At 40.4% G+C, this 27886-nt stretch overlaps 2 protein-coding genes across 3 annotated transcripts in view; one reads left to right on the forward strand and one right to left on the reverse strand.

Annotated features, from left to right (window-relative positions):
• sh3pxd2b (SH3 and PX domains 2B) overlaps positions 1-5936 on the forward strand; it is a 67815-nt gene extending 61879 nt beyond the window's left edge. For both annotated transcript variants that reach the window (XM_036587736.1, XM_036587737.1), the window contains 4 exons: positions 217-413; positions 1153-1199; positions 2191-2316; positions 3522-5936. In XM_036587736.1, coding sequence (XP_036443629.1) covers positions 217-413; positions 1153-1199; positions 2191-2316; positions 3522-5000 — 1849 coding nt within the window. In that variant the 3' untranslated portion in view covers positions 5001-5936. The remainder of the gene's footprint in view (positions 1-216; positions 414-1152; positions 1200-2190; positions 2317-3521) is intronic.
• A 4685-nt stretch (positions 5937-10621) lies between these two features.
• Positions 10622-27886, reverse strand: part of stk10 (serine/threonine kinase 10) — a 103619-nt gene continuing 86354 nt past the window's right edge. The window contains exons 10-19 of the mRNA XM_036587651.1: positions 26194-26324; positions 21995-22118; positions 19629-19808; positions 18967-19059; positions 18718-18847; positions 15105-15229; positions 14523-14711; positions 12786-12911; positions 11477-11590; positions 10622-11240 (exon numbers count right to left, since the gene is read on the reverse strand). Of these exons, the coding sequence (XP_036443544.1) occupies positions 11100-11240; positions 11477-11590; positions 12786-12911; positions 14523-14711; positions 15105-15229; positions 18718-18847; positions 18967-19059; positions 19629-19808; positions 21995-22118; positions 26194-26324 (1353 nt within the window). The 3' untranslated portion in view covers positions 10622-11099. The remainder of the gene's footprint in view (positions 11241-11476; positions 11591-12785; positions 12912-14522; positions 14712-15104; positions 15230-18717; positions 18848-18966; positions 19060-19628; positions 19809-21994; positions 22119-26193; positions 26325-27886) is intronic.

The raw sequence follows: 27886 nt of genomic DNA on the forward strand, positions 1-27886 counted from the left end.
AATGTTTGCACACTTTCATCAACTAAAATGTTCTTTGTTGCCTGTATAGTTTGTGGCAGCTTAAAACAGACTAACAATATGAACATATTGAACAATCTGTCAGTAAAGATCATCATTAAGATCATCATGCCTATATTTTAAAAGACATTAAACAGATTAAACAGAGTAAATCAAACATTGTGTAAAAATGAACACTGAGCATTACGTCCTCTGTAGGTACCAAGGTCGAGAGGGCTGGGCCCCAGCGTCCTATCTGAAAAAGGCCGACATCCTGAGCCAGAAAATGGCCGCTGGAGCTGCGGCTCATGCCAGCACCAACGACCTGGAGGGAGTCTGCAGGCAGCAGAACGCGAGCAAAGAGAACAAGGAAAACCAGAGAGAGCGCTTTGCTCCATTTTCAGACAGCAAGCGCAGTAAGCTCATTTCAGAAGAATGCGTCATGCAGGAGTGTCCTCCGAAATATTCCTGTTATCTAAGAAATATAAAACATTCCATTCCGAGAGCAGGGATGAACTGTGCTTGGTACTCATTCGTATTACTCATATTAAACCATTTACTTGCTCTCATAACGAGCTCAAAACCATCTCGGAAGAAAACCTTGCATCTCCAAAATGGTCATTTTACAGGAGAAGGAAAAAACCTACTGTACTTTTAATGTAAGTCAATGGAACCAGACTTTTTTCCAAGTCACTTTGGGACGTTTCTTTTGGTCCATTCATCATGAAATTTACACACAATGTAAAGGACAAGGGGCATTTTCAAATTATATCAAAAACTGAAAAACATCAAAACTGGAGACACAAGGCTTTCTTCCAATAGCAGCGATATATAATATTTTCAAAGTAGTTATTGAATAATTTGTAGTAATTGCTGAACAATTAGCCTTAAGATTAATAACTGATTAATAAGCCTAGGGCTCGAGGGGTTTAGTATGAGTTTGTGAAACAAGCAATTAAAGGGCACATACTTTGACCATGACTCATAAAATGGTCACTTTGGATTTGATAATTTCATATTCTACCTTCTTATTTTAGAAAAGCTCAATTTGAGTACAGTTTTCATCAAAAACTCCCTGAGTACCAAACTCTTGGAATATGTAAATGCTTTCATATGAGAACTGAAGACTGATATGAGGTATTTCTTGTTTCACAGAAGGTGGGGCGCGACAGAGACCTCCTCCACGCCGCGATCTAACAATAGTAAGAATGCTGTTTTTATTAAAGTGTCAGTTCACCAAAAAAAAAAAATTGCACATTTTCCCATAAATATAGCAAAGAAGTAATGGAACCCCTTCCCCCAAATAACATTGTGCAACCTGCTAGCCTAAATCATCACATACTTGCCTCAAAGCACATCATTTTGCCAAGTAATCTCAAACAGACTTACTTATGTGGTAATTCCTCATATATCTGACAGTGTATGGCATCCAGTTATCTATAAAACGGGACAAACACACACACATCTTCTAAGCCGCTTATCTTTCTGGGTTGCGGGGGGAGCTGGAGCCTATCCCAGCTGTCATTGGACGGAAGGCAGGATACACCCTGGACAGGTCGCCGGTCCATCACAGGGAAGACAGACAGACATACACATTCACACCTAGGGGCAGTCTAGCATGTCCAGTTGGCCTGACTGCATGTCTTTGGACCGTGGAGGGAAACCGGAGCACCTGGAGGAAACCCATGCAGACACGAGGAGAACATGCAAACTCCACACAGAAAGGACTCTGGTCGCCCGGCCAGGGGGAATCGAACCCAGGCCCTTCTTGCTGTGAGGCGACAGCGCTACCCACCGCGCCGCCCTGACAAACATACAGACATTCAAAAATTCAAATATCCAAAATTCAGGCTTCAAGACGGCTGCTGCGACTGTTTTAGCTGTGCGACTTTTGCCCGTTTTTATCAATAACAGTATGGTATACAGTGTCATGAAGCTTCCATTCTTAGCCACGTTAGCCTGATAGCTTCAGTACAGTATTAAATAAGCACTTGGACACGTAACGACTACACTGAGACATGAAACGACTACACTGGGACATGAAACGACTACACTGGGACAGTTGTGTGAATTAGAATTTTGGCTAAACTGTCACTTTTAAGTCGCCAGTGCCACTTGGGTTTTTATTCAAGATTTTGAAGCTCTAACAATGTGTCTTGCTTTCTTTCTGGTCATCTAACAATCTTCCCTTAGCCTAGAGGAGTGAACTTGCCCAAGCCTCCAGTGCCTCCACAGGTGGAAGAAGAGTACTACACCATCGCTGACTTCCAGACAACCATCCCTGATGGCATCAGCTTCCAGGCAGGAGTAAAAGTCGAGGTGAGATAGTCAGTGCAAGTTACTGAACAAAAAGGGTTATAACTTGCAAAGGGTTGATTTCCCAGGTCTAGTTAAACCTAGAACCTTTATAGTGAAACGCGTTTGTCTTAGCAATTTAATCCAGGACGAGGCTTAATCCATGAATGGAAGGTTACCCAGACTTAACACTTCATTTTGATTAACCACTGTAGATGCTTTTTAGATGCTCATCTTTTACTTACATTAAACTAAGGCCCAGTCCCATTTCTCATTTTTACCCCTGCCCCTTGTTTTTGAGTGTCATCTTGCCTCTTAGAACTGAGTTACAAGGGGTAGTGGTTGAAATCTACCCTATGAAATGGGACCCTGAAATAAAAAGAGCATTACTTCATTAACAGCTACCAGCGCTGCTCTGTAGGCGACCCTGCCAGTCTGCAGTGACAGCAGAGGAGGGTAAAGTTCAGCTCCTCACTGCTGGGCTTTAGTTACATTTAGGTCATCATATGCTTTCAAAAAGGGGGGGACAGTTATTTATTATTGCCCACCCCTGATTCTTCGGTGATATGAAGCTGAAGTCAGATATTCACCAGCTTCTTTTTCCCATTCCACCTTAAATAGTGCAGCAGTTGGGACGTCTGAGGCGCCAGAATGTAACCATTTAAGGTGGAACAGGAAAGTTAGCTAGCTAGCTAACAAGAACCAGCATACTAAACAACTTTGGTTGTTTGTGCAGCCATCTTGCCGTTCTTTCTTTTTTCTCATAACACTCTGTTTGGGCTGTGCCTCTTAAAAACCTTTGTTTGGAGGGCCATGCAGCCCTAACACTTCACCCTACCCCTCTATCTCAACAAAAATCGGGACACCCTACCCCTAGAGGAGAATGAGTGGGAAGAGTTAAGTGGTAGGGGCGAGGGGTGAAATGGGATTGGGCCTAATTATTTATTGAATTGAACCTTCCCTAACTCTAATTCTAACACTTACTCTAACCCTAACCTTAATCTCAACCTAAAACCTAAACCTAACACTCACTCTAACCCTCACCTTTACATCCACCTAAAGTCTACACCTGAAACCCAACCCTAACCCTGCAGACAATTTCACCAGGTAGTTTAATAATTAGTTGAGAATATGGCAGAAATCTAGAGGTGGTCATGAAGTATGACTGAAAAAAATCATCCTTAAAAGAAAAAAAAAGACATTTCTTCATCCATGCTGTGCTTTTCCAGGTGATCGAGAAGAATTCCAGTGGCTGGTGGTACATTCAGATCGATGAGAAGGAAGGCTGGGCTCCTGTAACTTTCTTGGATAAATACAAGAAGACCAGCAGTGCCTCCAGACCTAATTTCTTAGCCCCGCTGCCTGGAGAGATGGCTCAGCTGAAGCTGGAGGATGGTCCACCCAATAACAGCAGCACAGAAGATAACTGGTCCAAACCCCTGCCAGACGAGCCCTCCTCTAGTGCTGACTTTGCCACACGTCCCAAACTGAGAGATTGGAAGTCCAATGCTGTAAAGAGCACAGGTCCTTTCTCTGGACCTTTACCTCCAGCTCCTTCTGCACCTCCTGCTGAGGAGAAACCAGCGCTGCCACCCCGAAGAGAATCCATTAACAAAAGCCTTGAAGTAGAGGAAAAGCCCAAACCAGATGGTTCCAAACCGCTTCCGCCCAAGCCTCCAGCACCTGGGGTCATCATGCCTTTAGTGCCTCCCAAATCAGCTCCATTCAAACCGGACAAGCCTCCAGAGCCAAAAAAGGATGAGAAGAACAAGCCTTTGCACTTGCGCAATGAGATGGGTTTGGAGTGTGGCCACAAGGTGTCCGTCAAGGAGGTCAAGAAGTTCAACCTGAAGCCTGTGCCAAAGCAACCCCCAAAGCCCAAGCCTGAGAGCCAAGAAGAGAAGACGGAGTCCATCAGTCCAGCACCTTTCCTCAAGCCTAAACCAGTCCTAAGGCCCAAACCGGCTCCTCCTGTCAAACCTGAATCCCAGGCCAAGAGTGAGTTGGACATTACCAACCTGAGGAGCAAGCTACGTCCATCTAAACCGCCTGAGCCTAGCCAAGGTTCAGGTGAGTCTAGCCAGCAAAATGGCACCAACAGTCCTTCAAATAATGTTGTTAATAATGGCAGACCGAGCGAAGAACAAAAATGTCCACCTAAGCAGCAGAATGGCCATGATCAGCCAGAGGTTTCTAAACCCCAAATGCCTGCCCACAAAGAGCCTCCACAGAGACCCAGCGGTGCACCTAGAAGGCCCCCTCCACCAAAAAAGAGCTCGGAGCCAGCCAGCCCCACTGAAACCAAAGCCCCGCCGCAGAATGACGCTCAGGAAGCCAAGCCCGCAGCCCCTCAGAACAGACCACCACCACCCAAGCCAAAGGCCTTCCAGCCTCCAGCCTTGAAAGACAAGGAGAAGGAAGAGCCCAAGGCTAAAGTGCCTGTGCCGCCAAAACCCCTGATTAAAGCTGATAAACCTGGGCCTCCAAGAGACAAACTTCCACCGCTAATCAAAGATCCAGCCAAAGAGGAGCTGTTCCTGGCAGTAGCGGACTTTGAAGGAGATGACCAAACGCCTGGCTTTAAAGAGGGAGCTGTGTTTGAGGTGCTTGAGAAGAACAGCACCGGTTGGTGGTTTTGTAAAAATGTAAGTGATGGGTCAATGTCTGAGGGCTGGATCCCTTCCAATTATCTGACCAAAAAACACTAGGTACTCGTAGACCCCTTGTGTTTTTTTTTGTTTTTTTTTTAAACCTATCTGTATCTATTTAATTAGTCTTATTTATGGGTACCTTTTAGTCGAAGTCTCTTGTTACATTCCATTCTTTCGCAAGTTCAGACAGATCAAAATTCATTTGTTTGCGCTTGCTAGTTTTTGACTGTCCCCTTGGGGACGTGGGTGGAATATACGTGTGGCGCCGAGACACTTCTTTGGGAGAAAACGCTGAATGTCTCACATTCCTAACCCATTAGTTCTATGCATGTTAACCAAGCTCATACTATTTTTATATTTAGTGCTATATAAAAAACTAGCAATATATTAATTAAGACTTCTTGCAGCCTCCAATGCTAATGTGCCTCAATATAAAATGCAGTTCTCCAAGCCTATTTACAGCATATGCATATTAGTGAAACGTCTCCAAATCAAAGCTCAACCTACTCAAAAAGCAGTGAAGGTATCTGAATAGTAATAGAGATAGAGTTGATGCGCTTGAGCCTCAAAAAAAAAATGAATCACAAGCCAAATCAGCCTTTAAAGTCACAAAGGACACATCAGCTTGGTAGTGCTTATTAATCTTTCGATGGGAGAAATTAGCTGCTTTGAAGTGCTCATATAATAATGCAGCAGACCTTTATATAATAACATTTTGTAAAGTGCTAATGCTAATTTTTGTACTGCCTTTTTACAACTTATTTTGCTTATTTATCCACTTTTTAAAGCCAATTTTGGGTTATTGCAATGCTTCAACTTGCACTTTTGTTAGAGATGAAGTTCACAGATTTCATCACTGTGGCATTGAAGAGAAAAGGAGAACAGAACGGAGTGAAATGAAACATGAAACGAGGAAAAAAAAATAAACGGAAATTAAGAGTCAGTTTAACACAGTGGCAACTGTTTAAATGTTAATAAACAAATGATCCGATTCTATAGTGTGTAAATAAAAAAAGAAAAAGGAGTTTGACACAATACCTCAGACCATCCATACACACTGCTCTTAATCAGTGTTGCCCTAAGGCATGTTCATGCCACCGATGATGGTGCTTAGATACAGTATTTTACAGTTTTACAATCATTTTAATGTTTAATTAACATGCATGCTTGACTGGTTTCAAGTATACATTTGAATAGGTATTTTGTTCCTTTATTAACACTACATTTGAAGTTTTGTAGTTATTGTAAGTTGCTTAAAACTATCTACGTTGTACTTTTGCTGTTACTGGCTGGGAAAGCTGAGGAAAGATGAAGTGTTTAAAAAAAAAAAAAAATCATATTTTCATGTATAAAAGTTGGTCAACAGCTCCTAGTTGCTACAAGGTTTTTCCTCTGTAACAGTCTTTTAAAAAAATGAAACCCAAAATGCAGTTGAACACATGCTTGTTTGCAGCAGCACGAAGATTACGCTGCAGCTCTGTTGAGTATTCGACTAAAGATGTGCTTTATCTGGATAGCAATGTACTTTGTGAACAAGTGTGTCAGTCTGCTAATAAATGTGGAAAATTTCGATAGAGGAGGTCATGGGGAGGCACCTTTTCATTCACACACTTCTGTAATCTGTACGCTACTTGCATTGTTGATGGAATGTCAACTGTGCCATTTTATTTCCTTATTTCTAATAAAACCCAAATAAACATTTCAAATGAAGTATGTTCAGTGTTTGATATGGGGCTGTGATGATTGAAATCGATTACTCATTATGTAATTAAACTGCACATTCTCGAATCTGCTACAACCGTTTCCAAAAAAGCTGGGACGCTGTGCAAAATGTAAAAAAAAAAACAGAATGCAATGATGTACAAATCATTTAAACCCTGTATTTAATTGGAAATAGTACAAAGAAAACATATCAAATGAAACTGTGACATGTAATTTCTCAGACGGCACTGCATTTAAAAAAACAGACACGATTCTGTAGTGGAAATCACTGCATGGGCTCAGGAAGACTCCCAGAAACCATCGTCTTTGAACACAGTTTTATCTTGCATTTGTGGATGCAGCAACAATCATGCAAAGAGGAACGAAATATAAACTGGATCCAGAAACACTTCCGCCTTCGCTGGGCCTGAGCTCATTTAAGATGGCTTGAGGCAAAGTGAAAAAAGGGTTCTGTGGGTTGACGAATCAAAATTTCAAATTCTTTTTGGAAATGTGTTAATTACTTAACCCCTATATTTAGTTGAAAATAGTACAAAGACAACATTGAAACTGAGAAATTTTATTAAAAATATATGCCCATTTTGATGTCAGCAACACGGTTTTTGTTTTTTTTTGTTTTTTTTTTAAAGTTGGGACAGGGCATGTTTACTACTATGTTGCATCCCCTCTTTTAACAACACTCTAAGGATTTGGGAACTGAGGAAATCAACTGCTGTAGTGTTGAAAGTGAAATGTTTTCCCAGTAGTTATCCTTATTAGCTGCTTGTGTTTTTGGGAAACACCACGGTGAGATTGATGCTAACAAACAAACTCAGAAGTACTAATGTTCACACTGCTGTTTTATGGTATGCAAAGCAAGTATTTTGTTAAAGTTGAAGCATTACTGAGTCAGGAAAAAAAGCTAAACTACGGTGCTGCAAAATCAACATTATACTGAGGAAGATATGATGACAGTAGATAATTCACTCACCTCTTCAGAAAACACGTCCTTCACCAGGTTTTGACCGAGTTCTCTACAAATTCTCTTTCAACATTCTCACAACAGATTCATCTGCTCGGGGAAGGGGCCGAGGCACAACCCTCGCTAGAAAGTGTTCTTCCATATGTTGTGTCAATTTACACCGTTCCACCAGAGGGGTCTCCAAATCCCCACCACTTACTTACATAGTGCAGCTTAAAATCTCTGCAGCTGTGAAGTTCATGATGTCATTACAGATTTATCAAAATGGCAAAAAATGAATAATTAAAAATTACTTAAAATACATTAAACTTAATTTGCCAATCCCTGCATACACCCTTATAATTCATATTTGAAACTGGCCTACTGGACTTTTGCAGTAAGAAACAGAGTCTGATGGACATTATGGCGCAGTATGTATATATTGTTCAGTAAAACCCATTTTTATTGTTTAGCCTTGAAACAAAATCTAGCATGAAAATTACTGTTAGATCACTTGACTACTAATAATTGATGGTAACAGGTCTATTTCAGTAAAAGGGACAAAAAATGAAATAATAAAATTCTTTATTTATTAGATTTCTGTACAACAATGTTAAAGATCCATTTACACACCCTTTTGTTAGAAAAAAAAAAAAAGGTCCCAAGGAGGAAGAATCACAGTCACAACAGTGCAGTCAAATGAGTAATTTAAAAAAAAAAAGAGTCAATTTTCAGAAAGAGTTAAAAAAGGGGGTGGTGTTACAAAGGAAACCAAAGCCTTCCTGTACCTGATTTTTGCTACCCAGTTAAGAAAACTAAAGTAAAAATGGTAAAACAAACTGCAAACTGAGAGAATAAATGATAAGCAGTAAGACAGTCGCAAAACACGAACAGAATCAGTACTAAAAGGGCTGAAAGAAAACATATTGCACTTAAGTCAGGTGTCAGTGCTCTGAGAGGCAGCATAATAATGAAAAAATAAACATAACACACTTCTCATTATTTCTCATTCTCACTGTTATCACTGCTGTTCGATAAGAACCTTCGAAAGGAAGACTAAATGAAAAAGTAATACTCCTGTTATTTCTCCTGGTTTACATCTGAAAGTACATATTATTTTACATGAATTCCACATTTAGTTCAATAGGCAAGTCCCAATCGCTGGTTAATGAATTGGGGAAAAAAAATGTTCGCCCTGATCAACAAAGCGTTTCACTGTATTCATCGCACTGCATCATGTTTTCTCAGTGTGATAAATGTGTAAATGTACACTTGCGTGAATGAATTTGGAGTTGATTTACTTACATACTGCCCGAAACGTCTAATAAACCTGAAAAAGCTTAAGGTTTTTTCCCCCCCTCACAGCAACAACCTTCAATACTTGGTCTTTCAAAGAAGCCAAGAATATTCTGGGATTTCCTTTTTGGCTTTACCAGGTCTGAACATCCAGTGTTTTGCTTTACAGTAATGTTGCCACAACTCCATGACCGATTCAGACTCACATTTTTGGTGACAAATATAAAATGATAAGATATTAACTTCTAACAAGAAAAATAATACAATAAAGATAAATACAAACCGTAAAATAGGAACAACTTAAATGTACCAACTAACCTTTTTAGATTTCTCACCATAAGCTTCAACGTCAAAACTGTCTCAGCATAACATTTGTACACATTCGATACTGATTATATTATTATAACTGCCAGAAATTAAAGCGACAAAAAGACTTATCTTTGTTGCATATATAGTCATTCTTAAAATAATAGTAAAAAAAAATAAAAATAAGTATAAATGCTTCTTTTATGTACAACATATTTGGCATCACTAATTTTACTCATTGTACACAACAATGCTTTTGAACTAAGGCACATATTAGCTAAGGGTTTGGGTTTGGATTAGGACTTAATTAGGATAGAAAAGCAAAGCCTTATAATGACGTGTGTTAATGTTTGAAGTTTGAAGTTCACTAAACTGAGACTTAATTTCGACTACTGAGTATTATATTTCATTATTGGCTGGGTCGGTATGCTGAAGGTAAACAAACATCTCACGTTAAAAAGAAGAAAGTAAATGTATGTAATTGAGCCTGATTTCATCACTGGCTTTGGTGTGAAAATATAGTTAAAGTGGCTTAAGGCTTTAACAAATCTCTTGGTATCAGCAGATGCTGAAGCCATATGGCGTGTTAAGGCTTTGTAATGTGTCTCCGCTTGATAGTCATACAAAACTAGGCATAAAATGCCACAATAGCGCCTGTAAAGAGACCCAGATATTCACCGTTTTGAAAGGTGATCCGGCTGCACCAAGTGAGGACAAAGTGACAAAGAAAGTGAGTTAGGCAAAGAAAAATCAAAACAAAAAAAAGTGTGCTTCTTTAGTTTAACGCTGGTGCTACAAGGCTAATGAGCTGAAAGGTATTGGAAGCTTATAACCCACCAGTTTGCAAACCACATGCCTCAATTATCACACACTTTCCTCTAAAGCTACATTCACATTACCAGGTTAAAGTGGCACAAATCAGATTTTTTGCCCTAATGTGACTCAGATCTGATGTTTTCAGGGCTGTGTGGACACGTAAATCTGATCTTTTCAAATCCGACCTGAGCTACTTTCACATGTGGTCCTAGATTGGATATGTATCCAATTCGTGGCCTTGCGACCTTAACATGACGCTCAGATCTGAATTCATGTGCTTTTTTCCACTGTATGTGTGCCATCATTCAGCGTTACCATGGCAGCAGCGCCGAACAGAAGTTAAAGCCTGTAAACGGTGGAAAAGCAGCTCATCTCACCTTTTTCTCCTTCGTCTCGCTCTAATAATGAAGCTGAGAGCTGATCAGAGTTAATTATCTTCTCAGTGAAGCTCGTTCTGCTCGTTAGTCTGTTTGCTGATGATTCACGTGATTCATTCACGTGACGTTACTGAGTAGGATGTGCGCATGAGGGTCATTTCAGGACGCCGGTTCGTTCACATTAATGACAGATTTGAGTCACTTACCTAAACGAGCGTGAACCATCGTGTCAGAGAGATCGGATTTGAGCAAAAATCTGATTTAAGCAATGAGGCTTGTATTGTGAACATAGCCTAACTGTGTTGAGTTGTCAAGTAATCTCAAATAGACTTGCTAATGTGGTTTCTACGCTGTATAAAACACTTAGCATGCAGACAAACCACATAACAAGTCTATTAAGTTTGCTTAAAAACATGGACACGGTCTGAGGCGAGTGCGCAGTGATTTCAGCATGCAGTCTGCATGATGCTGATTGGTGGGTTATAAACCTCTATTACTTGTTTACTACAGTGCAAAACTAAAGAAGCGAACTTCAGACACCAAACATGTCTTGGCTGATCATCCAACATTATTTGGGCTGCTGTGAAAACTACATTTGAACTTTAACGCAGAGCAAAGCTAGCCTGTGTTGGGGCTGGCAGGCTGTGCTGGACGATGCTGAGCGGTGAGAAAGTGCGAATCTGGGGACTGGGAGGATTTTTATGTGGTGGAGGAGTCGGAGTAAGGCAGGAATTTGGTGACTTTGTTGGGGGAGGTGGGGTTTTGCCACTCCACGTCTTCACTCATCTTAAAGAATATCTCTTGCTCTCGCTTCTTCTGATTCAGCTCGTCCTCCAGAGCCTGAGGGACACAAACAGCTTTATTGCTCTGAGTCTTTGGTGGACTGATGTCTAAGTAAGTAGGAATGCACTGAAATGTCAGTGAAAATGTTTGGCCAAAAATGAGGGCCAGAGTATTACAGGTATGATGGAAAAAATGTGCTGTTATCAGATAAACACGAGTAGGACGTTTCACCACAACTGGACAGTGTGGTCAGAAACTAACTGTTGTGGAAATAATATACATTAAATACACACCTTCTTCCTGGGTTTGAGCTGCTCTCTCCAGTCTCGAATGAGCTGGTTGTGATGTTCATCCAGTGACTTCAGTCTCTGCGTCTCGTTTTCCACCAGCAGGTGACATTTCTCATTCTGCAGGAAAAGAATTGGAAAGGTCATACAGAGTTTGACCAATAACTTGGCATTCTAGACCAAGATAACACTGTCATAGTGACAGAAACCAAATCACGATTTTAAATCAAGCATTTCTGCTGCTGATCTCTTCACTGATACCAATATCTGAACAGTTATTCAGTTGGTGTGTATTTCTCTCCTGACATCAGGAAACCTCAACTGAAAAATCTTTAATACTTTCTCAGCCCCCTTTTACCCTGTTCTTCAGTGGTCAGGACCCCCATGGACCCTCACAGAGCAGGTACTATTTGGGTGGTGGATCATTCTCAAATAGTACCTGCTCTGTGAGGGTCCATGGGGGTCCTGTCCACTGAAGAACAGGGTAAAAGGGGGCTAACAAAGTATGCAGAGAAACAGATGGACTACAGTCTGTAACTGTAGAACTACAAAGTGCACCTATATAGTAAGTGGAGCTGATAAAATGGACAATGAGCGTAGAAACAAAGAGGTGGTCTTAATGTTACGCCTGATCGGTTTATAGAAGTAGACTGTAAAATAAGCATAAACCTGAATTTATTCCCGTTTTTCTGAGACGTCTTTCAAGTCATTCATACTCATTTACAAGGTCACGCTAGGTCCACTTACTGGTGTCACTCGAACATTTTTAACTTTTAATCTCTGACCACCTCAGCCTGCATCTGTTGATTTAGTTTTGGGTTTTTATATAGATTTTGTAGTTGTCTGATTGGATTTATTATTTGCATTGTTATTATCATTTTTCATTGCTGCCATTTATTTGAATTTTTTTTTTTATTTTACTACTTTATCATTACTATTATTTTTTAGTATTGTTTCATTTTATCTTTTCTTCTTACTCTGCTTGGTTGTTTTATTTATTTATATTACTAATGTGCCTAATAATTTTATTTAACTTTTTTGATTTGTTAATCGTCTTAAAATTTCCTAATTTTTCTGCATTGTTTCAATAATATTTTTATTTCTGTCTTTTACTATAATAAATTTATATTTACTCTTTTCAATCCCTTGTTGCGTTAGGTCTATACACACATCCATCTATACACACCCGTTTTCATGGTGACTGTACACTCATGTCCATGGTTACACTACACTCATTTTCAGAGTTATGTTAGGTCTGCACCCATTTCTATGGTTATACTGTGTGTGTGTGTGTGTGTGTGTGTGTGTGTTGTACCTGTAGTTGCTGGAGTTCTCTGATGTTGCTCTCACACTGCCCCACCATCTCTCTCATCTGGTTCTCATGTTTCTGCTGCTGGTGCAGACGCTCAGCCTTCTGCCTCTTCTCCTCCTGCCTCTGAAACTACACACACACAAACAAATAACTTTCACACTACTAGAAAGATGCAATGATTAGTCATCAAAATCGATTAGCCTTTAATCATCTCTTAGAAAATACACACAAACAACAGCATCAACACTCCATTCAGACAGACTGCAGTTCACTACAGGAAACGTAGGGGCCGATACAGCTTCTTGTTTCACTATACCATAAAATAAGACACTGCTATGTAATTTCTGTGACCTATTGAAGGAATGGAGTTTACTAAAGACCCATCTAGGGACAAATATTGCAAATGAGCATATCGTTATAATTGTTATCATATCCGGTAGACAATTCTTTGTAATTTTCTATGCTTATGTACACTCGCCAAGCACTTTATTAGGAACACCTCCTTGTTTCTACGCTCATTGCCCATTTTATCAGCTCCACTTACTATATAGGTGCACTTTGTAGTTCTACAGTTACAGACCTGTAGTCCCCCTTATACCCTGTTGTTCAATGGTCAGGACCCCCACAGGACCACCATAGAGCCGGTATTATTTGGGTGGTGGGTCATTCTCAGCACTGCAGTGACACTGATGTGGTGGTGGCGGCATGTTTGTATGTGTTGCGCTGGTCTGAGTGGATCCTATAAAGTGTTCTTATATGGTAGGTAGAGATGATCAAATGGACAATGAGTGTAGAGACACGGAGGTGTTCCTAATAAAGTGCTTGGTAAGTATATCTGTTGCTATTAAATAAACATTAAATAAAAATATAATACATAAATTGTTGCATAGATGGAACTTGAGAGAAAAGTAGAGGAACACAAGAAAGTATTTTTAGATTAGCTGATTAATAGAATAAATTTGATGGATTCATTCATCATAGAAACAACCATTAGTTGCAGGTCTACACTACTGAACTGTAGTTGTCACACCACCAAAATAAGTGTGTTTACATGCACTTAATAATCCGGGTTTACATAAGTCAGACAGTAATCGGATTTCTGCTCACAACCAGCCAATAAACTCACAGAAGAAGACGTGATGTAAACGTAATGTAAAACTCAAACTTCAAGCTGCTTTTAAACATAAAAAAAATATGAACATGCATCATCTAGAACATGAAGAATATTTAAATCCTTCATTTTGTTAAGCCTATAGTTTGTTTTAGCGTCGCTCCAAAAGTGTTTTGCTGCGTCTCACGGCAACACTGCTTACTTATTTCCGGTACCGTGGTCTGTTTTGCACATGCGCAGACTGAGAAATCCGAAAGAAATCAGAGTAAGAGTTCAGATGCACTGAGAAATCTGATTACTGAGCTAAAATCCAGCTCTCTTTATCGGATTTCTTAATCAGATTTCTAGACCTTACTCTGATCTAAGAAATCAGAGTGTGCTGTTTACATGACCATTTGAATAATCAGATACCTACAGAAATCAGATTATGGTCGGATTATTGAGTGCATGTAAACACACTCACTATTGGAAGTTGATACCAATACTAGTAAAATTTAAAAAATTAATAAATAAATAAATAGATAATTTTTTTCTTTGATTTTGATATCAACTTGGCACTACTGATACATTGGACTCCCATATACTGAGCGATTACTAAAGCTTGGATTAGAGGTAAAGCGCGGCTCCACCTGTTTGATCTTCTCGCGGTTGTCCGCTCCGCTGCCGGTGGAGTTTATCCTCAGGCTCTTCTTGAACATCGCCATGCGAGTTTTGGCCTCGCTGCGCTGGATCTTCGGCAGGCGGTTCTTCTCTTGCTGCTGCCGAGCCTTAAGCAGCTCAATCATTCGCTGATTATAACACTGCATGTGCTCCTGCTCCTATAAACGCACATTAAACCATCATTTACATGAGTATCAAATTAATACCAATCATTATGTTTTAAACAGAGACATTAGAAATAAGGAGGAGACAGTTCGCTGGTTAAAAATGAACTGGGAGAGCTTATAATGCACAATGTGGCAGCTCTAGTGTGACAATGTGACAGAGCTAATTGATGTACCTGAGCTTCCTTTACTTACTAGCCTCGTCATTCCAGTGCAAAACCAAAGCAGCAAACGTTGGACACCAGACGCTCCTTGACTGAGGCACTGCATGTGGGGTCATGCTAAACTTTTCCTTGAACTCACTTATGTTTTTCGGTCAAACATTGCTTTTAGTGTTTAACCTCAAAGAGAATCTGCAGGTTAAACTGTGGTGACCAAACCAGATACCTTCTCATGTTTCTTAAGCAGCTGGTGTCTCTGGAGGAAGTACTGGTCTTTGAGCTGCTGCTTCATCAGCTGCCATCTCTCGTGCAGGTTCTTCTCCTCCAGATCCCAAATACTGGCTTCCTTCTCTAAACACCACAAAACACAAGGCAAGAGGGAGTTTGATTCAATCTGTTTACTCAGCCTGCAGTATTTATCTGCTCACTTTAGGTTAAGATCTTGGCACTGCAAGTCTTAGTTCTACTCAAAGCTGGACGTAATGGCAACTGGGAACTTGGACTTGGACAAACTCAGAGGTTCTTACTTGCCACCTCAAGCAACAGAAGTTGTATCAGTGCCTTGAGGTTTGATTAAAAAAGACTTAATTCTGCAGTTGTTGAAGTTTTTCTTTACATTTAACAGTATCATATACAAGTACAGTGGCCAGTTGTGAGCTCAAGTTTCGGGAACCAGCCTTGTGACCGGAAGGTCGCCGGTTTGATCCCCTGAGCCAACAGGACATGACTGAAGTGCCCTTGAGCAAGGCACCTAACCCCCAACTGCTCCCTGGGTGCTGTGGATAGGGCTGCCCACCGCTCCGGGCAGGTGTGCTCACTGTCCCCTAGTGTGTAAGTTTGCTAGTGTACATGTATGTGGGTGTTTCACTGCACGGATGGGTTAAATGCAGAGGTCTAATTCCTCTGTTGACCAATGGTTCTGAATAAAACAAAGACTTGAAGGTCTGGCTAATAAGCTTAAAACACACTGCTATGGCATCCATGTTGAAGTGAAGTCACAAGACTCTCCTGAGAAACTCCAACTTTCCGAGAGGGGATTATGAACTGGGTGGCTGTTCAAATGGATTTTTTCTACTTGGAAGTCACAGACTTGCCAGGTTCCTATTTGGTCTGAATGCCGTAGTTGTTCTGCTCAAACTAGAACGAAAAATGTTTGTTAAATGTTTTTTTCAGTACAGAAATGAGAGTCAGGTAGAATTAACCCACATATCAGCCAAGCATCTTCAGTTGAACCCTTGGCAAATTCTTTGAGGCTAATAAAGTCACATCTACTATTGTGCCACTGTAATAGTGTGCTTACTTACACTATGCGATGCTATTAGTTTATATAAAATGTCCAGTTAATTTACTCAGATCTGTATTCTTTTACACTGCTCACGTAATAATTTTCCTCACGTACACAGTGCGGTCGGCCGTTTTCAGTGCTTAACCGGACAATCCCATCTGCCTGTTGGACAGCAGGGATGCCGGGTCGATGCCAGAGCAGACAGATGGAGTCAGGAGGGTGCTGAGGGACGGTTTACACCATTAGTTTGAGAAAAGGAAAGGCCACGCTGAGGTTTAAAGCTCTCTTCAGAGCATCTCTCATTTACCAGAGTTTGTGGAAAACACTGTTAGTGATCAAAACTATGCAGGTGGGTGCGTCCTATCAGAGTAGAATGGGCTGGGAACTGGGCGGGGCTTTATCAACGTGTTCAACTGACTCTTTTTTTTTTTTTTGAAGGCACTTATAAATTTTAGGGGTTGTGATGTTTTTAGGTGTATTTTGTGAGATGGTGGTGCGGCAGATGTCAAACAAGGTACACTGACAGCGTCTATGTATCTGAGCCAAACCAAACTATCAAATATAAAACTTCAGCTCTGAATATTAAATATGAACACTGAATATTCTTTGAAATATCAAAAAATAAAACTACATTTTCTCCTCAGAATCTAAAATTATATCGAAACTGAAACATAGCGTTACACCCCTAGTTAAAGTGGTTATATATTTTTTAAAAATCTAATTTTGACTATTTCCCTCCAAACATAGCTGACCAGTCAAAACGTGTTCGGTGTATTTGTCTAGAAAAATAGAAAAGGATGGACTGCAATGTTTCAATATTGCTGTTACTACTGTTTTTAGCTATGCACAATATTTCAATATTCATTTTTAAATAGATAACACTGTAAGGATGTGCAAAGAAAGCCTATTTCAACATTGTTCTCATGGCTTCCTACCTGCATGTCTTGGAAGACTGACTGCGATCGGGGTGTAAGGAAAACTGCAAATTTGATTTTTGGCTAAACTGGTGCTTTAAGCGTAGGGATCAAATGCATCCGATATCCTAACAGCAGCGCAGGACTGAACATCGTGTCCAGGGACAGTGGGAAACCCTCATCTGTTATGTTCCTCTCTGGTGGAGCCAGAACCTTTGCGGAGCTGGCAGACGGCACACATCACACATCCACAGGCAGAGCCTGCAGGGAGGATGGAAGCGGAAGCACCAGCCACTGGCTCCATTTCTCCCTGGTCATGCTCTAATGCCCGCTGGTCAGTGTTCAACCCCAACCTCACCCTGGTTTGGCAAGCAAAGTGCTATTTATTATTTCTCATGTTGTTTTTAACTTATTTGCCTATTATTTATTACTTTAAACTGCCCTTATCTCATAGTTTCACTCAAAGTATGTGTGGTTTTGTTCACCAAAACAGTCATAATTCATTTTAACACTTTATCTTTTAGATTAATCAGGCTGTTCTTGTTACTGCGCCTTTAAGACTGATATATGTAAATGAGCTTTGTTCTGATTGGCTGTCCTGTATTGTGCCTCATTCAAAAAGCAATCCAGGTTGAAACACTCTATATAACTTCAGTGTGAATGGGAGGGGCTAAATATTGTAGGCTGAATAGACAGATATATGTAAAGATGTTGTGACATCACAAAAACAGTGAAATCAATACAGGTGTTTTTTTGCAGCTAATTTGCATATTTGGGCTGTATGAACTAGAGAGTAAATATTGTGTACTGATATTTAAACGTTTAAATGCTTCATCGAACTGTTACTTCAAAACAGTAAAGAAAATTCAGTTTTTTTAAGATACAGACCCTTTAATCTAGCATATTTAGGACTGTGTTCTATATACTAAAAATGAATTTCATGTCCACTTTTCAATCTCTCTTTATCCCTTAGAAATCAACTAAGATGGATATATGTAAATGAGCTTTGCTCTGATTGGATGCCTTGTATTGTGCATCATTCAAGAAGCAGTCCAGGTTGAAATGTACAGAACAAACTTTCACATTCAGACTGAAATCCTCAGGGAAGTGGGGAAAAATAAACTTCAGCCACTTTTTTCAGATGTGCAGATTCATTGGAAGGTTGTAATCATCCATTTGCTTCCTGACACTAAACTACTATAGGTCTATGGGTCATAGGTAAATGCATTATGGTTGTGACATCATAACCATGAATTCAAAACGAGCTGTTTTTCAGCTTAGTTTCTGTACATAAACTGAACAGGTTGCTTTGAAATAACAATGTTATTCGGAATAACATGGCAATTGTGGGCTGGAGGTCAGGGAACCAGCCCTGTGACTGGTAGGTCGCTGGTTCGATCCCCTGAGCCGACAATACGTCACTGAAGTGCCCTTGAACAAGGCACCTAACCCCCAACTGCTCCCCGGGCGCCGTGGATAGGGCTGCTCACTGCGCCCTAGTGTGTGTGTTCACTAGTGTGCATATATGTGGTGTTTCCCTGCATTGATGGGTTAAATGTGGAGGTCTAATTCCTCTGTGTGCAAACACAGTTAGCTAATGGTTCTGAATTCTAATTCTAATTCGAACTGGAAATTTATACCTCGAATTAAGTGCTGTTTCTTGTCCAGGAACTGCCGCTCTGTATCTGCGATTTCTCGCTTGTTCTGGGCAATGATGCTCTTCAAGGTTGAGTCCAGGTAGGTGATCTGAGACACACGGAACTCTTCCTCCTGATCAGACAAACAATGAGTGAGAGGAAAATATACAAATATTCAGCCACTGCACAATGCGTCTATAGCAACAATGTTAATGGCTGTATATACAGGATGGTCAGTGTGAACATGTTCACCTCCGTAATCTTCTTCTGCTGGAAGGTGTTCATGCGGACTTTCAGAGTCTCCTTCCTCTGGCTCCTCGGCAACGTCTTCACCTCGTGTTTTACCTGGAACACAAACCTTTAGTTTAGCTTGGAAGTCTTTATTTCCTTCTTATGGCACCACATAAAAACAGCACTGAAATAACTGGATCACCATCTGGAGGGTCACGGCACTGCACAGTTTAGGGCTGTAACCACTGAATACTTTTATTTTTCTATTAAATACTATCCTGAAAACTCAAATTTAAATAAGACACTGAATTATTATTTATTAGATTTTTTACAACATTGAATCAATTCTATTATTTTATTTGGCTTCTTATTCATGCCTTTGAATGAAATACTACAAGGTTACAAAGTAACTTAAAACATTCTCTTTTAATCAAGCTTACAATTGTCAATATGCTTTTATGTTCATTCATTTGTTTTATCTATTCTTTTATTTGATTCCTTTCATCTTAATCATTTTTGTTTTTTTCTTGTTTGAAAGGTTCTTTTATTTATATGATCCTTCTTGTACATCACACTTAGCATTTTCACTGTATTAAAGTGGGGAAAATACTAGGTTGTCCAATTTGACCCTGAGAGAAATACTGATCGAATATGTGAGGCTCTCTCATGCCGTAATACTGCACCTCCTTCTTGCGCTGCTTCATCTGCTCCTGGAACTTGAGATAAGCTCGTTCCTGCTCAGCGCGGATGCGTTTGGTTTCGTCCCGCAGCCGCACCGCGTGGTCCACCTCCATCTTCTCAATCGTCTGCTTCTGGTGCTTCTCCAGATTCTCCAGCTCAGTGTCGTAATATTTCTTCTTCGCCTGAAAGCAGAGGAAGCTTCGGTGATGCCGCCAGATTGATTTTTCCTCAAAGGTAAAGCAATAGTTTGGTGTAAAAACAAATTTAGATTTTCCCTTGAGTCAAAATGGAGTCAGACATGTTTGGTGTCTAAAGATTGCTTCTTTAGCTTTGCACTCAAGCTAGGAAGCTAACGTAGGTAACAAGTAATGAAAGCGTACAGCCCATCAATCAGCATCACGCAAACTGAAGTCTAAGACATCACATACTTGCCTCAAACCACAGAGTTCAGTATTTTCAAATAGACTTACTTATGTGGTTTCTGACACACAGACTGTATATCAGACTGTTAACTACAAACACGGACTAAAGTACAGACAAAATTCAGACCTGAAATACGTGAAATATTGTGAAACATTCTTTGAATTGGTAGACGTTTCATGTGGAGCATGCAGTAGAAGTGCATGTAAACCCGAGACCTCATAAGAAGGTTTAGATCAGGGGTGTCAAACTCAACCAATCTAAACAAATCCCAACAAATCCGTGGGCCGGCTGTGTTTTCATTTCAGGCACTGAATACTTGACCTGTTCAAAAATAATCTGAAATAAAAGCAACTTGTTTTATTTAAAACAACTGACTTTATATAAACAATAGGCTACATCGCTACAGAAACTGTTAAACCTCTTTAAATGTCCCCAATGTATGGTAGGTCTTTAAACCTGCCTGTCTGCTTGAGCTCAACACCTGGCATCTTTTCTTTTTATGGTGCTGTCCCATAGACGCACATTACGTTGCAGTGCATGCTGGGGGTTGTAGTGCAGCTCATGGTGAATTAAGCTAACATTAATAGAAAATGAATATAACTTCGCAGGCTGAATAGGAGTATACCGCGGGCCTTGTGTTTGACACATGGGCTTTAGATGCTGATGGCCAGTAGCTAAGAGACAGTAGCACATCAATAGGGGTTCACATTGTGAGTGTTCTTATCAGGATCAATGCACTTTGTTTCTAATATATTCTGCTGTTTTTGCACCTGGGCGGTTGACAGTAGTCATGTACGCTACTTCATAAGAGTCTGTTTCTGTCTAATCAGTGCGAACAGAAGGTGATTCTGTCATGGCAATGGAGGAGGGAGGAGCAGCTGCAGTCACCAAGTACCATGAACTGTATGATTTTATGGACCGAAATTAGCATAAACATAATTATTCAAAAAGCAGCATATTTTGTTTGTCTTGTTTTGGCTAGCAGCACCACACTTAGATCACTTTCAAACAAAGTTTTAATTTTCAAAAGTGTGCGCAAAATTATCAAATGCAGTTTTTTTGGCTACGTTCACATTATCAGGTTGAAGTGGCACAAATCTGATTCTTTGCCCTAATGTGACTCGGATCTGATATGCAAATCTGGACACGCAAATCTGATCTTTTCAAATCCGACCTGAGCCACTTTCATATGTGGTCCTAGATCGGACACGTATCAGATTTGTGGTCATGCGACCTTAATGTGACGCTCAGATCTGAATTCATGCTTTTTTCCACTGTGCGTGTGCCATCATTCAGCGTTACCATGGCAGCAGCGCCGAACAGAAGTTAAAGCCTGTAAACGGTGAAAAAGCAACACATTTCACCTTTTTCTTCTTCATCTCGCTCTAATAATGAAGCTGAGAGCTGATCAGAGTTAATTATCTTCTCAGCGAAGCTCGTTCTGCTCGTTAGTTTGTTTGCTGATGATGCACGTGATTCATTCACGTGACGTTACTGAGTAGGATGTGTTCATGAGGGTCATTTCAGGACGCCGGTTCGTCACATTAATGACAGATTTGAGTCACTTACCTAAATTAGTGTGAACCATCATGTCAGAGAGATCGGATTTGAGCAAAAAATCAGATTTAAGCAAAGAGGCTTGTAATGTGAACGTAGCCTTTGTTGTGTAATTATGTTTTTATTGTTTTCAACCTGCTTAGTTTCGATTAGCTACTAAACCACATGATTATTACACTGGAAACTCTACATTATGTGGCGAATCTAAACAAAGATCACTACAGTTTCTCATTAGGCTGACAGGGGGCTTCTAACAACGTCCAGTACAGCTCGTCTAACCTAACCTAGAAAGAATGCATTACAGGTGGAGTATAGAGAAGCCAACTCTCAAGCTAACAGTAACATCATCTGAACACACTGTATATGACTGTGTGTGAGACACACTTACGTTCATCTCCTGGTCGAAGCGTTTCTGCATTTGGTCTCTCTGAGCCTCCAGTTTAGTGTTGAGAACAGCCTGAGCTCGGTGCTCCTCTTTCTGCAGCAAACGCAGCTCTCTCAACTCCTGACGCCTACACACACACACACACACACACACACACACACACACACACACACATTTAAAAACACACTGAATACACAAATGTGACTGAAGGAACTAAACAAAAGTCAGAGACCACCCTTCATTTGTTCAATTTCCAGTCAAAATGGCCACTGAGTACAGGTTCATTTTTCAGCTTTAGATAAAAAACAAAAGCAGAAAACATAAATTTAATATAAAATTAGCCTCAACAACTACATATATCATCATATTTCTCAATATGAAGTGCCCATGCTTTGCCTTTATTACAGCTTCCATTCATTTTAAGAGTCTTGCTTTTAGTTGTTTAAAGAAATCTGCAGGGATATTTTTCCACACCTCCAAAGTTCAGTCTTAGAAGTTTCCAGTGATCCAACTAACCCCAAACTCATTCACTGATGTTGAGGTCTGGACTCCGGGGTGGTCAGTCCATTGTCCAGCTTCTTTGTTTGATGTGTCTGTCTCCTTTTTTAGTGAGGTCTTCTTGACAGCTACACAACTTTTCAGACCCATAGCGCTGAGTTGTCTTCTCTTTTCCTAATGGGGCAGTCGTGGGCTGGAGGTCAGGGAACCAGCCTTGTGACCAGAAGGTCGCCGTTTCAATCCCCTGAGCCGACAGTATATGACTGAGGGGCCCTTGAGCAAAGCACATAACCCCTAACTGCTCCCCGGACGCCATAGAGAGGGCTGCCCACCGCCCCGGGCAAGTGTGCTCATTGCCCCCTAGTGTGTGTTCACTAGTGTGTATGTGGTGTTTCACTGCACGGATGGGTCAAATGCGGAGGTGAAATTTCCCCATTGTGGGACTTATAAGGGTCACTTAATCTTAATGCTGAAAAGAAATCATTTACATTTAGTGGCACTGGAGATTAAATATGGTGGTGTCTGACTTATGCATAGTACTGAGTTTACACTGTAGTGGAATACAGGCAATAACATTAATACATCATTTTTATGTCTGAAAATAGCCAGAGAATGTTATTTTAACACATTGAGCACATTCTTTACTGAATGTTACTATTATTGATAATAACAGATTCTAAGATTTTACATCCCTCGTTCATAAAACCTCATTTTTGACCAGCAGTGACTTTTTCAAATAAAACACAGCAGTTAAACATTAATTCCAGCAACTCTCCAGCTCAAAATTCGGACTAATGATTGTGGGGTCACCAGTCAACTAAGGAATGATAAGAATGTGTCTGTGATACAGCAGAGCAGCTCAGAAACGCCAGTGTTTCATTCCTCCCAGGCTGAGGTTCATGGGAATAAATTCACCCTTCTGCCTTATTAAATTACACTAGACAGTGAGGAGAGATCCATCAGCTAGACTGAGCTTGTGGTCATACTTTACGCTGCTAATGGACAGCAAATTTAAACATATTCTCACTTCTGAAGTGGAATCAGCCTGAATATCATTAATTCACAGGCTCTTTCTATCATTATCTGTCCAGCATCTCTTTGATTAATATTATGTACAGGTTTATGGCACTGTATAGCCACTAGATGGCAGTAAAGGATGTCACTGCCACTGGGGCTATATTCATGTGTCTAACTGCGAAGCAAGCTTTCTTTATAGAAGTACATGGATGTGAACTGTGTAAAATGTGTGATGTGACCAAACAACCTCCTAATAGACAATAATGTACCTTCCAATGTTTCTGTCCCTCCTGAGAAGACAGATCAAAGCTATGAGTCTGAAAGAATGTACAGATGTCCCCAGAGTCCAGACCTCAACATCGTTAAATGTGTTTGGGATTACTCGGACCGTGAGAAGCAAAAAATACGACCAAGTTCTAAGACTGAACTTCTGAGTTATAATGTAAAAGGTAAAATAGGGAAAGTATATCTGCAGTTTTATTTTTAAAAACTGAAATTGAGCCTCCTGAATAGCATGGAAGCTGTAGTAATAAGGAGAAAGTGCAGAAAGACTAAATATTGAAAAACAATTTTATCTGTATTTGTTGAGGCTTCTGTGAAATTGTTAAAGATAAGTTTTCTGCTTGTTGAAAAAATGGAAGAACTGGCAGTTTGTGACCATTTTGACTAATATTCTACAGCAAACACTGGATCCCTCAGCCTCATCAGTCTGACAACTTTGTTTATTTCAACCACTGAGACAAAGAAACACTGATAGCACAGAGCTACTGATGTAGCTAGCCATCTATTTAAAAAGGAAAAATAATAATAATAATTTTATATATATATATATATATATATATATATATATATATATATATATATATATATATATATGTGTATGTGTGTGTGTGTGTATATATATATATATAAAACTTTACAGGAGAAGGAAAAAACTTACTTTTAATGTAAGTCAAGGAGTTTTTTTCAACAGGCATTATATATATATATATATATATATATATATATATATATATATATATATATGTGTAAGTAAGCCCTCCCTTAGCAATCTACCCGAAACTGCTTGCCATTTTTCAAGGGTTCCTCCCACCTTCCAGACACATCATCAGAAGAGTCTTTAAACCAGAAAATCTTGCTCTAGACTTCACTGCGTCACTGTTTCCCAACTCTGACTAGAGGCCCACCAGTTCGGCAGAGTTTTGACAGGACTGACGCTGTCATTAAGGCAATTGGATACTTAATCAAGTATATCAGCCCCTCAGTGGGCAGAGCGAGGAGCATTAGGATTTTTAGTGACTTGTCGCATAAATACAGAATTTAGGAGCTGTGAGGCCGTCAGAGGTGAGCGTACAGTGAGGATTTTAGAACCACTGAAAGTACTCACTGTAAACAGAACTCATCATTCAGATTTTACGACCGCAACTGTCCATGTCATAGAGACAGATTTAGACCAATTGTAGAAAGTCTGTAAACAACAACCAGTTAACTGCAGGAAAAAGTAGCTGATTGGGCGTCGGCCCATTATGACATCATCTTATTTTTTGTTTTAAGTGTTTAGGTTTTTTCCTTAAAACATTTTATTTTTTGCAAATGTTGTCACTTGTTCACAACCCTCTTAAAAACTAAACATTGTGATACATGTCAATTATCGTAAAAATGTCTTCAAGTATCATTATACTGTTATATTTGTAACAATGTCGCCCACATCTAAGCCGAGTCTTATTATCAGGTAATTATATCAAGTCCTGCTTGACTAGAATCAGAGCTGGGAAAGCACCAAAAAGGGCAGGACAGGAGTTCTCCACAAGCAGGGTTGGGAAACATGGATATAACTGATTCTTAAGCAGATGGAAAACTCAGTCTCAGCCTCTCGGCCTCCACTAGAGCTCATTTCTTAATGCTTGCAAACACAAAGCATCCCTTGTGTATTAGCGTGGCACTCTCAGAGGGCCTAAAATAGGCTGTTTACTCAGAGCACATCTCAACATTGAGAGAGTGATCAACTGCTCAGGAGAAAGAACGAGCACTGGGGGTCTTTTTTACCCTGGCATGATTAAAGTGATATTTCAGTGGAAAAGCTTGTTCACACACTTTTCTCCTCAGACCAAAAGTAGTGATCAGTCAAGGCTTGATTGGTGTCTGAAGTTTGCTTCCTTAGTTTTGCACTGGAGCTACAAGGCTAATGTAGCTAACAAGTAATGAAAGCTTATGTACACCAGTGTCTAACACTGTATGACACTATTTTCTGTAGATGAGCACTGTAACTTTCTTCTGAAATGAAGGGTGTTAATAGGGAGTTTGACCCCCTTTGCTGCAGGGGGTTACACTGGATGTTGGAATGTTGCTGTGAGGATCTGACTGCATTCAGCCAATAAGAGCATTAGTGAGGTCAGGTGCTGATGTTGGATTTTCAGTTCTGGATCACTTCAGCTCATCCCAAAGGTTTTGGATGGAGCTTAATCACTGCTCCACAGCCTAATGCTGGGGCCTTTATACCTCTCTAGCTGATGCTTGGCATCAGTCACAGTGACCTCATGTGTGGCTGCTCCAGAGTGCTCCATTCTATTGGTCAATGCTTTTCTATTGTACCAGCTGTGTGGGTGAACTGACCACCTGCATCAGCAATGGGTGCATCTTAGAGTGCGTGTGTGGTGTGTGTGTATGTGCATTTTCCAGGAACTTGCCTGAGGAATCTCATCTCCTCATCTTTCTTATCATCGTCGCTGATGATTTTGGAGGTGGTGACGCTGACCTCCACTCCATCCACCACAAACTTGCGCGTGCGTTTCAGTGTCCCACGTAACAATCGTGAACCCTACACAGAGAGAGAGAGAGAGAGAGAGAGAGAGAGAGAGAGAGAGAGAGAGAGAGAGAGAGAGAGAGAAAATGTTATGAGAGGTATTATTTTAATGTTTGAAGTTAAAACTAGGGCTGCAAGTTATAACACGTGTGGTGGTGGGTTATGAATATCATTACAGCTGCGATCTGGTCACAGTAGATCACCACAAGGCAAAGCCTCTAAAATTGTTTCAAATACAAATTTTGAATATTGTCAATTATGTACACCAAAAAGTAGTTTCAGCAGCTTACCGTTAAGAAACTGTGTTTGTTTTTTAGCAACCAGCAGAGCAATGATACAGGTTTACTGACTGAATGCTTATAGACCAGTGTGGTAAGAGTACAGTATCAAATAGTGAATTTTGTGAAGTGTTACATGTTCCTAATAATTAGAATTGGTCTGAAATTAGAATTACAGTAAATAACTATCAGATTACTGGAATCACTATCGGCCTAGAAATTCCATGTCGGAGCCGTTACAGCAGAGGCAAACTCAGCAAAGCCAATTACTGAAACAGGAAAATGAAGGGAGGAGTAAAAACTAAATGATGTGTAGAGAGAGATAAGGAGTGTAAGAGAAAGAGGGAGGAGGAAATGTGAATTAAACATAATAGACGAGTGTGAGGTCACTGTACAGGAAGGAGTGAGATTTGGCTAATTTCACAGATCCGGTTGAAACTACATAGGGGTTATTCTGGGGTAGGAAGTGACAGCATTACTTATCTACAGCCTGGCCTGGAGCTCCAACACAAAGCTCAGGAGGTCTAGATTGTATAAAGCTCAGGAGATCTAGACTCTAAGAAGCTCAGGAGGTCTAGACTCCAGAAAGCTCAGGAGGTCTAGGCTCTAGGAAGCTCAGGAGATCTAGACTGTAGAAAGATCATTAGATCTAGACTATAGGAAGATCAGGAGGCCTAGACTCTAGAAAACTTATTCTGGGGTAGGAAGTGACAGCATTACTTATCTACAGCCTGGACTGGAGCTCCAACACAAAGCTAAGGAGGTCTAGATTGTATAAAGCTCAGGAGGTCTAGGCTCTAAGAAGCTCAGGAGGTCTAGACTCTAAGAAGCTCAGGAGATCTAGACTCCAGAAAGCTCAGGAGGGCTAGACTCCAGAAAGCTCAGGAGGGCTAGACTCCAGAAGGCTCAGGAGGTCTAGACTCCAGAAAGCTCAGGAGGTCTAGACTCCAGAAAGCTCAGGAGGTCTAGACTCCAGAAAGCTCAGGAGGTCTAGACTCCAGAAAGCTCAGGAGGTCTAGACTCCAGAAAGCTCAGGAGGTCTAGACTCTAGAAAGCTCAGGAGGTCTAGACTCTAGGAAGCTCAGGAGGTCTAGACTCTAGGAAGCTCAGGAGATCTAGACTCTAGGAAGCTCAGGAGGTCTAGACTCTAGGAAGCTCAGGAGATCTAGACTCTAGGAAGCTCAGGAGATCTAGACCTCTCCCCTAAAATCTCACAAATCCGTGGGCCAGAGAAAAAATTGTTTTTATTTCATTCTTAATTAAATGTTATGCTATAACCCGAACAGCTGAAATGCAGCT

This window comes from Colossoma macropomum, unplaced genomic scaffold, assembly GCF_904425465.1.
Source record: "Colossoma macropomum unplaced genomic scaffold, Colossoma_macropomum, whole genome shotgun sequence".
Taxonomy (NCBI): domain Eukaryota; kingdom Metazoa; phylum Chordata; class Actinopteri; order Characiformes; family Serrasalmidae; genus Colossoma; species Colossoma macropomum.